Genomic DNA, 16,559 nt, shown 5'->3' on the forward strand with positions numbered 1-16,559 from the left:
TTTTTTGCCATGGTTTGCTTAGTAACAGTGGCATGGCACTGTCACCTGATTACTAATGGTTACATTCATGCATCCATTCCTGACTTCATAAACCTGGTTTATATAGCTGTGATTGTGCAAGCTCTTGCCTTGCAGAATTCTTATTTCATTTGCACTGAATACTGGTACGTTTTAATTGATCAACAAGGCAGTAAGATAGGATCCCAGTTTGGACGTAAAGGGGAACTCTGGATTAATGAGACCCACTATTTTTTGCGACAGCAGGAGGGAGGGATTATAGTATGGGTCCTTGGTTTCATAACTGATTATTTTTAAACGGTGAACAAATATTCAAAAGCCTAGTGTTAAGTAATATTAATTTATTTAAGGCATTTATTGCCTCAGAAATCACCAGCATCCCTAAGGCAAAGAGCAGTTAGAACAAATACACATATAAATACAATTAAAATGAAAATTCATCTCTAAAAATTAAAAATTCTAAAACCGTATCAGAAACAGTTAAAACCACTGAAAACAATATAATCGATTGTTTTGACACATTTTTGTTCTGAATATTTTTGTATGCAAAAGTTAAATTTGTTATTAAAAGTATAGATTCAAATCCTCAAAATCAGTTACGGCAACTGTTTTCTCAGTGGCGCTTATTCAGTTGATGCCTGTTTGTGTCTAGTCATGTGCAGCTGTGTTCAAAATGCAAAATCCCTTCTAAAAAGCACAGTGTAATTCTAGTCCTACAGGTTGGGTGTTTTGTATCTGGAAATCTGAAATGCTCCAAAATCCGAAACCTTTTGAGTGCTGACGTGACACCACAAGTTCAGTGGTTCAGTGAACACAAACTTTGTTTTAAGCACACAGTTATTAAAAAGATTGTATAAAATTACCTTCACACTATACGTATAGGATGTATATGAAACAGAAATAAATTTTGTCTTTAGACTTGGGTCCCATCTCCAAATAGCTCATTACGTATATGCAAATAGTCCACAATCGAAAAAACAAAAATTCTAACACTTCTGGCCCAAGCATTTCAGATAAGGGATACATAACTTGTATTTGATTCTGGGAAGAATATTTGTTGTATGTAAAAGGTATATATTGTAGCATGGCCTCATATGTTGTCCAGGCTATACAGTCTCCTTGTAGGTTTTCTTTATACTGAATCAGACTATTGATTCGTCATCCTGTTGCTATCTGCTCTGGCTAATAATCATTCATTTAGGTTCTGGGCGTCCCTTTAATTGGAGAATAATGGCTCAGCCTGTGATGTTATACATTCAGCTTTTATCCTTATCTGACACCCCAAAATCTGATATATTTCAAAATCTAAAATTGCCCATATGGGTGGCTGAGATAGTGATACCTTTGCGTTTTGATGGTTCACTGTACACAAACTTTGTTTCATGCACAATATTAGTAAAAATATTGTGTATAAAATTACCTCCAGGCTATGTGTATAAGGTCTATATGAAACATGAATTTCATGTTTAGACTTGGGCCCCATCTCCAAGTTATCTCATTATATACAGTATATGCAAATATTCCAAACTCCAAAAATCTCTGAAGCCCACTTCTGGTCCCAAGCATTTCAGATAAGGGAGACTCAACTTGTACCATTGTACTGGGTGCCCTTATCTCTAAGAGAGAGTCAGGAACTGCTTGGTCTGTGAACAAGACCCCTGACCAGCCTGTCAACTATGCAGCTGCTATTTATCATAAAACTGTTCTGTTTCCTTAGGAATTTTCTGACCGTTGTTCTTTGCTGGATGTTAATTCAAGTATATTTGTGTTGAATCAGCCTAATGTGAGATGTAGGAACCTCAGTGAAGCTGAAAGTATTTTCACTTACTATCTTGTCTGCACTTGTTTGCCTCAAGTATTTTATACTGTAACATTCTTCCAGAGCATCCTGTTAGTGAAGCACTAATTGGCTTATTCTGGTTCATTAATCATGTGAAAGATTTGCTTTTAAATTTATAAACTGGATTATGAACCTAAAGTGCATTCAAACCCCAAGCAATTAGCCTTCAGGCAGTAGATTATGATTATAAATTCTCGAGTCAAGTAGAAAAATGTATTTCTTATTTGATCCGCATGGAGAATTTAGTGAGGCGCCAGTTGTTAAAATCTTACCAAAAATCAGTTTTACTTAAAATTGTTGTGTATGTATCTGAAGTGCTTGGCCTATATTCAGATTTTTAAAAGGAATTGTTTAGTATCTATTTGTGTTTGATACCCAGTTTATTTACTGTTTTCTTTTTCTTTTCTTTTTTTTGCTGTTAAGTGATCTTTTAATCTTCAAATGACACATGCCTTGATATTATTTGGGAAAAGTATACTCTTGCTTTTTCATTAATAACTACCAGTTGGGCTACTGTCAATTGGATTCCAAACAATGCCAAATTTGAAATGGCACAGGTGCATGCAGGATTTTAAACTTATCACTAAATATGGAGTAAATATGTGTTTGCATTTGCCTACATTGGACTCTATAGAATAAAGTTTAAAAATCTAAAACTATTCCTTTTACATGTTGAAATTGTTACCATAGGATATGTGTTAAACCATATCTTGCAGATTAAGTTTATGCCAATTTCCCCATCACTTTAGGCACCTCACTGGAACTTCTGCTGGGAGTTTCATGGGCTGAGGTCCCTGGTGGGCTTCTTACCACTTCTGTTTGCTATAGTCACTGAAAATTAAAAAGTAGCACACTTGGTTACTGTCCATGTCATAGTGATCTTCCTATTTCAGATAATGTTCTCTTGATTTCTAATAAAGCTGTGCAATTCAGTCTGGAGCCTGATTCATTGGTTTGACTCCAACCTTGATTTGGTCAGGATCTATTCAGACTGATCCAGTCTGAACCAGGACTGAAATTTGGAAGTACAGGTCACTGCATTGTGAAACCAGAAGAGCAGCTCCCTGCCCAGTCTTCATTTTTGTCTTGAAGGTTGGTTGAATCTGCCAGGTGCTGCTAGACAATTCAGCACCCTTTCATACAGACTCATGGGTTTTGCTCCAGCTATCTACCTCCAGGGGCTTTTAAAAAATCTATGCCCTGAGTAAGACAACTTGCTACTGCCTTTACAGGTGCCAGAGCAAGCAGTTGGTACTACAGTGTCTTGGTAATTTATCCCTCATAATTTGCTCACCAGTTGTGAAGAAAGATAGCAATCCTGGTATCTTCTCCCATCTTAAAGTGGTCCCAGATAATGTTCTCCCTTTTCCATGGCAACTCAGACCTCTATCATGGCACTTTGTTGACTCCTGCCTTCCTCTTATCTGTGGGCTCAAGCAGAGCCCTTCTGAAGTGAAAGAAGACATATCAGTATCCTGAGTTCTTACAAGTCTCTTACAGCAGGTGTTGCTTAATTAATTATGTCCACTACCACCCAAACTGCTGTTCCTTCCTAGTGTTACTGGTGATCAAGAATATTGTATGCCTAGGAGCATTATCTATATTTGAATTACTACTGTAGAGATGGCATATAAGTCAGGTAAACTAATGGTCTGAAGTAATGGTAGTGACGGTGATGATGATGATGATGATGATGATGATGATGGTTAAAACTGAAAATGATACATACGTTTAAATAAGGAGGTATCATTGGAATTAAATACAGTGATTTGTTTGCTTCACCAGTATTAATAAAATGGGCAATAAAACAGTAGTGCTTACTTTGCTTCACTATATAATTTAAACCCTAGTTTACCATAATAACACATGTGCTTTGTTCATAAAGGAAATGTGCTAGTTGGCAGACAACATGAATGGAAAATTACACATATGAAGAAGGAAGTGTACTAGAGAGTGTGTTTTTAAATGAATCATACTGAGAAAGCAAATCAGATCGCTAACAACAGCTAGTGCCAACTTCAGTAGCCCAAGTAGGGGTGAGGGAAAGAATAAGTTTCACTGTCTAAAATAGATATTCATACGCAATAAATATATTACTGCTCAGATTAGGGGTGAGGGGAGGCAATCAGATTAAGCTAGCTATAGAGCAAAAGAAAAGATTGGAAAATGAAAAGGCAAGGATTAAGAGAGACGAAACTCAAGCATTCAGTCACTCTATGCGGTTTTCATCAATCTGCTACTAACAGCTCAGTCTCTCCAGTGAACAAGGAGATGCAAGAGATAATTGATGCTGTAACTTCAGTGACCTCGTAGATTCACTCCATTCATAAGTATTGTGGTTGCAGAGTGCTGTTAAGATTCTTGCACTAGATTGCATGTTAGAATGTGACATCAAAGGCTTTCATGGCTGACATCCATAGTTTTTTGTGGTTTTTTCGGGCTATGAGGCCATGTTCTAGAAGAGTTTATTCCTGACGTTTCAAATTTCCTGACGTTGAAAAGCAAACCCTGGAAACAGCACCAAAAAAAAAAAAAAAAAAAAGCCCACAACATGATTCCGATATGTGGATGCCACTTTCACCATCTGGAGCCACAGAGAAGAAGATCTGACTGGTTTTTTGAACCATCTGAACAAAATCCACCCAAACATCCAATTCACGATAGAAAAAGAAAAAGCAGGAACATTGTCATGCTTGGATGTCCTGGTTATCCATAAACCAAACCAATGGTTGGGCCACACAGTCGGCCCTCTGTTTTTACAGAGGATCCATTCCAGACCCCTGCAAAAACAGAGACTCGCACATATTTAAGCCCCATAGGCTTCAATGACGTGTGTGCCTGCGAGTGTGCGTGGGGTGCACCCCATTGAGAATAACGGAGGTTGCTCCTCCATGAATAAACACGGATCTCAAGTCTGTGAGAAACAAGGAGTGACTATGCAGAAAACCTACACACACAGACAGATACCTACACAAGAACCCCAACCATCACCCAGGACAAAAAAGAAGCACAATAAAAACACTGGTAGACCGAGGAAAAAGGATCTGTGAAGCCACTTCCTGGATGATAAATTGAAGCACCTATACTGGGCTCTACAGGCTAATGGTTATTCCAGCTCAGACATCAGAAGGGCTGTGAGATGCAGAAAAACCCATAGGAATGAAGACAAACCACCAGTCAAAGGGAGAGTATTTTTACCATATATCAAAGGAGTCACAGGCAGAATAGGGAAACTGGTGAGGAAACACAACCTCCAAATGGTATACAAACTGACCAAGAAAATCCAGCAAATGCTGCGTTCAGCCAAGGACAGGAGAGATCCTCTCACAGCTGCAGGGCTTAAGTAAATGGATACTCTGTAGGCCTTGACATTCTACAACAGAACAACACACAGATTAACATGCAAATCACCTCCTCACAACCAACAGTATACACACCCCACTTTCTTCCATTCCAGCATTTTCTGAAGATGCCAGCCATAGCGGCTGGCAAAACGTCAGGAATAAACTCTTCTAGAGCATAGCCTCATAGCCCAAAAAACCCACAAAAGACTAAGCATGTTAGAACTTTTAGTGAGTGGAGCCCACCCTTCCTCATCCACTTTCCACAACATTTCCATTTTCGTTACATCCTCATGTTAACTCCCTCTCCCTGTTTACTTTTGATGTCTGACACTTGTAATCAGTCCAAAGTGGTTTGCTCTAGAATGAAATAGGGCCAATCTGATTCAGTCTGGACTTGATACAAAATGGTTTTAATCACCCATAATGATTTCAGGCTTCATCTGAGTTGGTTGTACAGCCCTAGTGTTTAACTGACGTAATATGCATTTGCGATGTGCATTTGTCTACAGTATTTATAATTAGTTGCCTTATATTTTGATTTAGCATGTGTCATCTTGTTTGGGTCATCTTGTTGACTCAAGCCATGTTTTGCTGCAAGTTTTGTCTCATAACAAACTTGTTTGAATTCAAGTTTCAGTCTTTAACAAAATACTAGGCAATTTTCTTTGGGACATACTTTATTAACTCTGAATAGCCTATATAGGTAATTTAAGTCTGTACATTCTAAGCAGAAATTCCTGATTTTTAATTTTTTTATTGCTTTGGTTCCATGGAATCTTATTCTTGTTTTGGACAAAAACCAGCAAAAGCTATGTAAATAAATATCGATCCTTCTCCCCCCTCAAATGTACCGTGTTCTCACACAGTTTTACAAGATTATCATATTGAGCTAAACCTAGATTGCCAGTTGGTTTCACTTCATGGAATTGTTTTAGATTTGAGTACATGAAGCGTTCTGAAGAAAAGTTTTCTTATGCATGCAGAATTTAACACTGAAATTGACTATAGACAAAAACATTTTCAAAAAAGACGTTTTTTTTGGTCTGTGTTTTTAAGGTGTATCACGTCCATTCAGACAGCTATGAGACGCAGAACCAGCATTACGGAAGAGGCTTAACAAAAGAGACAATAAAAGATGGTAATGTCATGCTCATAGACTAACCTAGGTCCTATTACAAGAGTCCCTACCCAGGCTAGAGCTTGTGAGCTACATATAATGTTTCTAGTAATTAAGGAAACTGACGTACGGTGAAATCAGCCTCCTAGATGTAGGATTCCCAAGCAAGAGAGAAATGGCACCAGTTTCATTAGGGATTAAGAAAAGGAAGAAGAAATAGTGTCTGTCCAAGAGGGTGGTAATATTAATAACTGAAACAGGAACATTTGATACATGGCTCCCTTCTTTGGTGTGATGAATTATAGATAGATGTTTGTGTGTCTCTTTGTATGTATAAATAAAAAAATATACATATAGGTATAAAAATCTGAGCGTTGACTTTGTGTGCTTGAGTTCAACGCTGTTTTCAGTCATTCTTAGAACAACACTGTGAAGTATGTCTACTGTGTTATCTATGTATTGTGCTTAGGGAGCGAGGCAAAGTTTGAAATGCAGGGCTTGCTTCAAAGCATGTCAGAGGCTGGATTTAAAACAGCCAGATACAATACACTAAAAAAACATAAGGATAAACTGAAAGGATGGAGTCAGGCAGACATCTTTTGTTCCTTTATGCATATTTTTAAAACTGTTACGAGGAAGGAAGTCCTGGGCCAGCGGACATTGTATCATGTAGGCCATCTGGCCTTATGTGTCCCATGTGAGGTTGACCCAGATTTTAGAACAAAGAGCAAGTGGCTTGTGGGAATCAAATGGGTGTTGGGGATATATTTAGTAGCTCAAAAACATCCCTTGCAATTTTAACTTAACATTTTTGTAATTAAAACTTCCAGAATTCTGAGCTAGATAATAGAATGTAATACTAATTGACATTGCATTATTGAAATTCCCAAACTTGGATCCCTAAATGTTGGCCTACAACTCCCTGAATTCCTAACCATTGGCTATACTGGCTGGAGCTTTTGGAAATGAAAATCCATTCATGTTAGAAGACCCGAGGTTTACAACCACTGTTGTGAGATATGATTTCAGCTTGATTTCTATTATTGTATAGCTTAAGGTGGTCTTTATTTATTTATTTTTAAATTAATAATGAGGCATTGTTTATATACAAAAACAATTTGAAATTTTCTGTCTGAACTGACTAACTGCACTGGTTTCTTTTTTTTTTTGTAGGCATGGCTCGTTTTTTCTATAATGGATATGGCTTCAGAAGAGATGCTATAGCTGCCAGTATTCAGAAGATTAGAGAAATTTTGCAGTGGTTTGAGAACCAGAAGCAGCTTAATTTTTATGCAAGTTCCTTACTGTTTGTCTATGATGGCTTTTCTCCGATGACAACTACGTGGCTAAGTGCTGGCACACTAGTTGAGAAGACAGCATCCAGGGGGCAAGTGCTAAGTGGTGAAACACTGGAATATAACAACAATATCCACGTAATCAGTAATACAGAAAATGGGAAGGTAGAGAGTTCTGTGGGTAAAGGTTTCTCTAAAATGTATGCACTTCACAAAAGACACCAGAGTCAGATTTCACTAAAAGTTGAAACTGTGGAACCAAACAACACATGGAAGAGCAGTGCTTGCTTTTCACAGAAGCATATGAATGGAAATGTTATACCTCAGCTGGAAAAAGTTTTCTGCCACATGCCCACTACGCTGCCAGAAAGTGCAGATGTAGAAGTTAGGATGATAGATTTCGCTCATGTTTTCCCCAGCAATGTACGAGATGAGGGCTACATTCATGGTCTGAAGAACTTAATTACCGTCCTTCAAAATATTTTAGATACCTAAAGTTTTTTGCAGTGATTTCTATTGGGGGCCAATTATAATGAAAAGCAACAACATTTCTGCACTTGTGATCCTATTATAAGTTGATTTGTATTGTTCTACATTTTACTTGTCTTTGTATTTTTGGTAGAATGATCAAGTATTTTATAATCTTACTCAGGAAAACCTCTGTAGTTTAGTAAAAATAAAAGAGAAAAGCTAATGAGATTAACTGGCAGTTGTAGGACGTTACGCTTTAATGAATGAAGCTTACCTGAAATTGGGGAAATCTGTCAGGTAAAATCATTAAGCTTTCCTGTACCCTTAAATGTTTTACTTTAGTCAGTATGTTCATGCAGCTAGAACACTGAGCCATACCTCTTAGCGAGTTGTCAGAAGAATATTCGAGTATTATCCTTGAGTGTTTACTACATCTTTAAAACTGGAGCTAATCCTATTTCTGAGGGATAAGTACTTAAAATCTGTATTTTAATTGAACCAGCCTTTACATAGACAACAAAAAGATGTGACTGTACTGCTCCATTGTTAATACTGATTAGGAGTGTTCATTTTTCATGACTAAATGTAAAGTATGCTCTTGCAGCATAATACGTGGGTGCTATAGAAGTGATTTTTCTAAAAAAACATAAAATAGGCATCAGCTTTATAAGAAAGATACTGCTGTTTTGAAAGATTTGTGTCTCTGAGGTCCTCTTTTGTTCATTATATTGAGCTGGAGGTGACTTTGGATTCTGTTGAGAAGCGGTGGAAGCAGATAGACAAGTGACTTCAGAAAGTCTAAAGCTACTTACTAAAATAAGATGATACTTTGGCCATTTTTGTGTGTGTCCAGTTCATTGTGTAGGGTTGAACCTAAACTTGTCTTTCCAAACATGGAGGTAGTTTCTCAGTTTGCAGAGTGCCATGATCCAGCAGAAGTTTCCTACTAGAGGAAATGGAGTTGGGCCACAATATTCACCCATTTCCCCTTCCCTTTGCAGTCTCTCTGGAACAACATGATTGATGCTAGAACCTAGGTGAAGAAAGGATAATCAGTCAAAATTGCTGTCCCATCCCCTTCCTCCAGCATCAGCAGAACTTCACTGCATGCAAGACTGGATCTAATTCAAAGTGAACAGGTGGAAATGAAATTTCTAATGAATAACCTCTCACCCCATTGTGAGAATTAATTCAAGATTGGGGAGAATGAAGAGAATATTCAAGGAGATGTTTGGTTTCTCCATTTACATGTTATTTCTGTTTATAATCAACAATATCTGATATGTCAGATATTTCTACTAAATTACTGGTGAATTGCCCATGTGATCAAAATGGCCACAGTATTGCTACATTTTATATTTTAGTGGGTGGCTTTAAAATTTGCCAAATTTCATGTGGCTACAATTAGGGCTAGTTGAGAGATAATGTTAAAGTACGATGAAGACAAGTGGGTACAGACCTTTGACCTATGCCCTCTTTTGCATGGGACCAGAGGAAGTGTAAAGCTATTCATGGTTTTGAACATATATAACATCCAACAATAAACTGGTTAGTCCTAGTTAATTTTTTCAAACTTCAGCTTATTATCTTTATTAGAGAAAACCAGAGTTTCTTGTATCCAAGTAAAACAGGAAATTACAGATTCTATCAACCCACAAATTCAGTCATTAAATATTTTCTCCTTGTGAACGAAAGGGAGAGGATAGTGGGTATAAAGCTTGTGCCTCCATGTCCTGATAGCATTACATCTGAGCCAGGTCTGAATTTTGAACAAACACTGACATAAAGTTAGGAGACATCATTTAATTTTCTGACAATATGTGAATATACTTAGTCACTAAGGATATTAGGCAAATAAAAGAATCTTCACTGTTTATGGTGTAGTGACAAATCAACCTTCATGGGCATGTTGTAGAATGTTGTAAAAAAAAGAAAAAAAGAATCCCCTTTGTAATGTAAAGACGATTGCCACGTTCTAGTGTCAGGGAAAACAAGTTACTTAAGTGTAAACTTGTAAAAGCTGGAGGCAACTTAGGTTCCTTATAAAAATTTTAATTGAGTAAGCAAAATGTATAAGACATTATTGCAAAGGAATTACGCAAATAGACATTTCTCATTTCCTGCATTTTATTTTCTGCTCTGCTGAAAGATAAACTTCCTGTTAGAATTCCAGGTTAGAATTTTCAAAGCTACTCTAATACTCAAACCATGTATGGTGTCTTATATTGCACGTTAATTGGACAAAAGACACTATCAGAAAATGTATTTTCATTAACAAGAAATAGGTTAAGTTATACCTTTGTATTTTATGTTTCAGGTGCGTCAATTATAGAAACAAATGCTATATTGATAATCAGTTCTAGTAGTGGTTACAAAGAGAGCCTTAATAATAAAGCCAATGTCAGATTTTCAAAGGTGAAGCTAATTTTAAGACTTGTTAGAGGGATTCAATTTTCTGTCAAGTACTTTAAGCCATATCTTGGAGCTTACTATGCTATGTTGTGCTAATCATTTTTCTTTGTCATGGGTAGCTTGCCCTATAGTATTGGTGTTCTTGACAATTTTATGTCAATAAAGAATATTTTTATATATATAAAGGAAATGTCTAGTGTGGGCAGACAGCAACATCTTTGTGTCAGTATATTTCTTGTCTTGTGGGCAGTAACCTGTGTGCTCCACAGTATTTAGTACCATAACTGATCATTGCTGTTCTGCTTACAGTATTTAATGAATCTAGAACATGGTCGGCCATCTTGTTGAAAGCACTAACAGCTAATTGTTAGATTTTATAGTTGCAGTTATTACAGACTTAGTGAATAAAAATAAGTTCTTGCGTTTGAAAGATTATTTTAAATTAGAAATTGGAGAAGATTGGGCATAGTTATGAAAGTAACCCACAAGTACAGAAATATAATTTAAAATTAATGTAATATACAGTGAAATCTAAACAGTTTTAAATTAACCTCCTGTAACTTGTTTCCAGAATATAAAAGAGATAAAAAAGCTCTAAAAGGGATGGCATGGTTTGCCTAACCCTGTAGTGGCAAACCTATGGCATGCATGCCAGAGATGGCACACAAAGCCATTTTTCGTGGCACATGTCTGTCCCTCCTCCTTCCTGGCTTTCCCAGGCCTTCAGCTGCCTCTGGAGAGGTAGCTGAAGGGCGAGGGAAGAGGAGGAACAGGTTCATACCTGTTCCTCTTCTTCCCCCCTTGCGTTCAGTTGTCTCCGGAGAGGCAGCTGAAGTCTCGGGAGGGTGGGGGGAAGAAGTCCCGCCCTGGAAGTTCTGCCCCTGGAAGGTAGAAATCCCAGACCGGATGTCCCCTCCCTCCCCCAGGAAGTCCCACTGGGTAACACCCGGTACAGGAAAGTCTTTTAGTTGGGCGATCGGACCCTTCGCCATCACTGTCCTAACCTGTCTACATATCCCCATTCCCTTCATTTGTGAACTCAATTCATCATTTCCATACTAACTTCCTGCTCAAGGAAGAATTTTGGAATAGTACTCATAGCATAAAATGGCCTATGTATTTGCTCAAGTGGTCTTCACATTTCAGAGAGCTTTCTTGATCTTAGTGCTTATATAATCTCTGAGGTGTGTTGAGAGTTTTGGCACAGGCCTTCACCTAATGGAGGAGGAAGCATTGATGCTTCCTTTGTTTTGCACATTCCTAGCAGTTCATCTGTAACTGAAATGAATACGAAAGCCTATACATTGTGAGTTTTGGTGTGTGTGTTAAAGCACCTACTGAGCTGCGTGGAGTTAATAGAGTTTTTCAGTATCTGATGTAAAGTATAATAAGATTAATTCATGACTCCTTGGAAGGAAGAATACTAACCACTGTTTGAGGTAAGATGATTACTCCACAGCTACTATTTGAGTAAAGTCATTTTTGACAAGTTGGCTCTTGTCACAAGGACAGTTCTTTAAAATATTGCTGCTTGTGTGTGCTTATGAAAATGCTCCTTTTAAATGTGTTGTGTGGAAAACTATGTACAATTTTACCGGATAAAGAATTTAAATTGTATACATTTTATAGCAAAACATTTTCATTCTTCGTATTTTTGGATATTAGTGGATCCTGTAGCGTAGATTCAAATGAGATTTAAAACTATGATATCAAATGTTAAAAATTTTAACTAGTTTTACAAAACTATGACATTGTATATAATTGTATTTAACATGAAGGTTGTATTTTCAAACTGAAATTATTTTTGTTCTACTGTACAGGAAAAGTGTATTTTTGCTGATCCCATACATTGCACACCATTCCACATGAGATGCTCAAATTGTAAGAAGGGACAATTCTTAATCATTGTCAATGCACTGTTTTGCAGATCATAGCCTGATCTTGTGCATGCTTACTGGCAAGTATGTCTCCCTGAGTTCAAGGGTACTTTCTCGCTAACAGGTCTGCACAAGACTGTAGATTTAGTTTGCAATGGCAGAACTGAATAAGGGTTTAATAGGAATGTGAGTTATTTGTCAGAGTTCAAAATGCTGCACCAATTTTGAAAGAGAAATGTATGTCAGTATCAAATACTAATTTAGGAAGAGTGCAGGGCACAACCACTATATGTCTTGAGCCTAAACCATTTTAATTGGTTTATGTTATGACCCTTGTAATGGACTGCAGCTAGTACAAACTAACTCCTTTCCACCTGTCCATGTTCACTCTGTTATTTTGTTTCTTTATAGTTTACACTCTTTGCAATAACCGTCCCTGTTGAGTGCCTTCCACTTCAGTTTTGGTACCTTTTAAATGACCTCTCATAGCATCTCCCATGTGGCATATTAGAATGTTTTAAGGGGAGAATTTGACTATATTGGTGTGCTAGTACTGTTAAGCCACATTGCTCCACTGTTTTATCATCTGTCCCTTTTAAAACTAGTTGTTGAGCTTTTGTGGTCATTTTCATCATTAGAGAATTATCTACAAATCTGGGTGTGAAACTGCATATTCAGAAATGAAATACCCCACAAGCCAGATATGACCCTTAAGAGGTTTTGTCTGACTTTCTGTTTACCAAGCAAGATGCCAAAAAAGATGAGGAGGTGTGGCATCTATAGCAATTGCACTTGGGATCAGGGTGTTTGATGGCTTGGGAAATGGGGCCTTTTCTCACCCTCCCTTTTCAGGTAGCCTTCCCCAAAACCTGTTGGTGACCAGGGACATCTCCAAAAGCTGGGAACATAATACGCAGTCATATGCAGCCGTGCAACTTGTTGGTGCTCAACATGATTTAGTAAATTGGATTTTTTTTAATTTTAAAAAAGTTCTCTCGTATGTGCCTATGAATCATTCCCTGTGTTTTCTGAAACTAGCTGTATGTGAATTTCTTTAAAGTGAACATTTATGTCAGAAATGTGTGGGAAAGCAGTCTGGATAGTCAAGAACTTGGCTTGGGGAAAGTAAATTAGGCAACAGTTAAGTTTATGGTAATTCACACTAAACCAAATATAATTTCCTCAAAGTGTAATTCCTGCAATTGTATCCATCCAGAAGCCTCACAATCACCTTCTTTTTTATTATTTTATACCAGTTGTTCATGCTGATAAACCATTGAATTGGAACTTAATTGGTGAACAAGTCAACTGTGAAATATTACTCCATTACATGTCCATGGGCTAAATACTGCACATTTGTAATTGTGAGTGACAGTTTTGTTAACTGAAAAGATAATGCACCTTTACAGTTTTCATACTATGAATATATCCACTGATCCTGGTTTAACAGCCATTCTCACCAGTTTGTAATACAGGATTAGGAAGATAATTACTTTCCTTTAGATTTTTTAGGAGTTACTCCTGTTTATTTAGAAGTTATAATTGTTCTGGCAATTAATCTTTAAATCCAGCAACAGGAAAAATTAAACAGTGGCATTGGGGACAAATGTACATCTGCACATGTTGTCAACATCATTGGGTACAAATGTTTTTTAAAACATGTATAAATATGGCACTGGATATAAATATCTCAACTGGCTGAACTGACTTTGAAACTGTCCAAATATGATGATATTGCACATCTGAATATGAATGAAACCAGAGTGCACATAAGCACTTTAATACTCTGGGAACTCTACTGGAAAATATGTGGAAGCATGTGAAATTGCACCTAAAGCTATGTTAAATGGTGGGTGGGAGGGAAGGATGTAATTTTACAGCTTAAATGTATTGTGTCTGAATGAATGTACTTAGTGTGGTCTCCCTTTTCTGACTCAAGTGGTTTGAATTGTGCCGCTCAATGTCTTTTGTTGGTTTTTGTGTGTTTGTAAATGATACTTTGAGGGGGCTTATTGTTGGATTGCAGAGGTATGTTGGTTGTTTTATAGTAAAAACAATTATGTTATATACCAATTCTTTTGTAATTTATGTGATATTTACGCAATTCTAATAGCTGTATATCTGGCTGACTATTAAATTTTCTCTAAGTTACTTTGATGGTGTTAAGTTCTTGATTTTAAGTACCATTACTGCACACATGGAGATAAATTCTTCCTTCTTTGTAATAGTTGCTGCATGTAAGTTTATTTCTAAAAAATTTAGTTCTACTTAATGACCGAATTGAGTACTACCAAGGCTATCATACCTATTTTTCTAGTTACTAGTATTTAGCATCCATGTACAAGGCATTTTATTTACTGATATAAGCAAGAGAAAATCTCTGTCCTAAGGAATTTAAGTCTAAACTTTGAAGGGCAGATAGTGGGGAGTGGGCAAATAGAGACAAAGGCTAATTGGTTGTTGGGAAAGATACAGCTGGTGGGTATCAACTTCAGGGCCTTCTTGGGCATGGGAACCCATTTAGGTTGCCATCTGTTATGATAGGCTATGGACTTTGGAGCAGGTTGGGGATCAGGTAGCAAAAGGCAGACTTGTAGTCATTGTACCTGCCGTGACAGTATCAAGGGTTCAGAATAACAAAGGTAGGGAATCTAGAGGATCACAAGAGAGGAGGGAAGGCAGGATAAGCAAAGTTACCTGATTAGAGTCTATCAAACAGAAATAGGCTTCATCTGTTGGGTTCTCTGGTGGTCATACTCTCATAGATTGAATTCAGAGGCTTAACCATGGCCTGGTACATACCTTTGGGAATGTCTGGGCTGGCGGCAGCCTAATTTCCTCTGGAGGGAAGCTGCAGCTGCCAAAAAGCAGGAAAAAGAACCTGGAAAAAACTGGTTCTTTTTAAGCCACGGGGCGGCGTAACAAGTACACCACTGGCGCACTCATTACGTAAGTGCTGTGCAGCAAGGTGTGGATGCCGTGCAGCACATACGTAACAATGGTAGTGCCCATGTATACAGAGCGCCATCATCGTTAAGGCCATCCGTATGTACTAGGATTAGGGACCGTGAGGTGGCCGTGTGGTCCCTAGCCCTATTAGCAGCGCTGGTACGCTGCTTATTGGTGGTATGTACTGTGCCCATGTTAATATGGAAAATCAGTATGCAAAGGGAGGATCTTGTAGCACTTTTGAGACTAACTGAAAGACAGAATACAGGGGGTAGCTGTGTTGGCCATTTAGTAAATTCAAACAAAAATCCACCAAACAGTGATATGTTTATTGGCCAACCGAAATGCACAATATACTTGTTGCAAGCTTTTGAAGGTCCACTGGCTTCTTCATCAGGCGAGATGTTACATATCAAAGAGGAGAAAAATTAGAGATGTTAATAAGACTTTAAATTCCCTGGACTTTGCCCAATTGCCACATGGTCAGAGGAGGAGGGGCCAGCCTGCTAAAGATACTCTCCCCATACCATCTTAACCAAGGACAGAAACAACAAAATGCAGGCATCTTACTGACATCTCTAATTTTAATCCTGTTTGGTACGTAATATCTTATATGCGTATGAAGAAGCCAGTGGAGCTTTGAAAGCTTGAAACAAGTATATTGTGCATTTCAGTTGGCCAATAAAGGTATCACTGTTTGGTGGATTTTTGTTTGAAATAAAGAAGTTAGTAGCATGAGTATTTGTAGACTTCAGCCTACTTCCTCAGATGCATGTTTGGAGTGGTGAACCCAGAGACACACCCATATAAGCCATTTGCATGTGGGAATGTCAATTCAAATTTAAAAACCTTGTATGTATGGCAAGTACAGTTCTTTTCTTTCAGTTAGTCTCAGAGGTGCTACAGGATCTCTTTGCATACTTTCATATGCTGTCATAGGTTGAGCTCAGATAGAGTGAACATAGAGATGACAATCTGACAACTCAAATAAGGTTGTTTACAGATTTTGCTTGCCTGGTGGGCTTGTTTAAATAATAGAACAATATCCAGGAACGTCAGCCCTTTGGGAGTCCAGACAGGTTACTTAGAAGAAAAAAGAGAGTGATAAAGCTGTTCCTGTATTTGACAGTTCTTAATGACCATAGTTTTTTTAATATCATGAGGAAGAGAGCCACAGAGTGGCTCTCACTTGCCAATCAAGTCTCTTGGATTTGATGGCCACCATGTAATTGAGAG

General features: G+C 37.7%; 1 protein-coding gene across 1 annotated transcript in view; it reads left to right on the top strand.

Moving 5' to 3' along the window:
* The window catches only part of IPMK (inositol polyphosphate multikinase), a 28,806-nt gene extending 14,281 nt beyond the window's left edge, over positions 1–14,525 (top strand). The window contains exons 5-6 of the mRNA XM_042457907.1: positions 6,259–6,340; positions 7,493–14,525. Of these exons, the coding sequence (XP_042313841.1) occupies positions 6,259–6,340; positions 7,493–8,109 (699 nt within the window). The 3' untranslated portion in view covers positions 8,110–14,525. The remainder of the gene's footprint in view (positions 1–6,258; positions 6,341–7,492) is intronic.
* Positions 14,526–16,559: the final 2,034 nt, after the last annotated feature.

Source organism: Sceloporus undulatus, chromosome 3 (assembly GCF_019175285.1).
Source record: "Sceloporus undulatus isolate JIND9_A2432 ecotype Alabama chromosome 3, SceUnd_v1.1, whole genome shotgun sequence".
NCBI lineage: Eukaryota > Metazoa > Chordata > Lepidosauria > Squamata > Phrynosomatidae > Sceloporus > Sceloporus undulatus.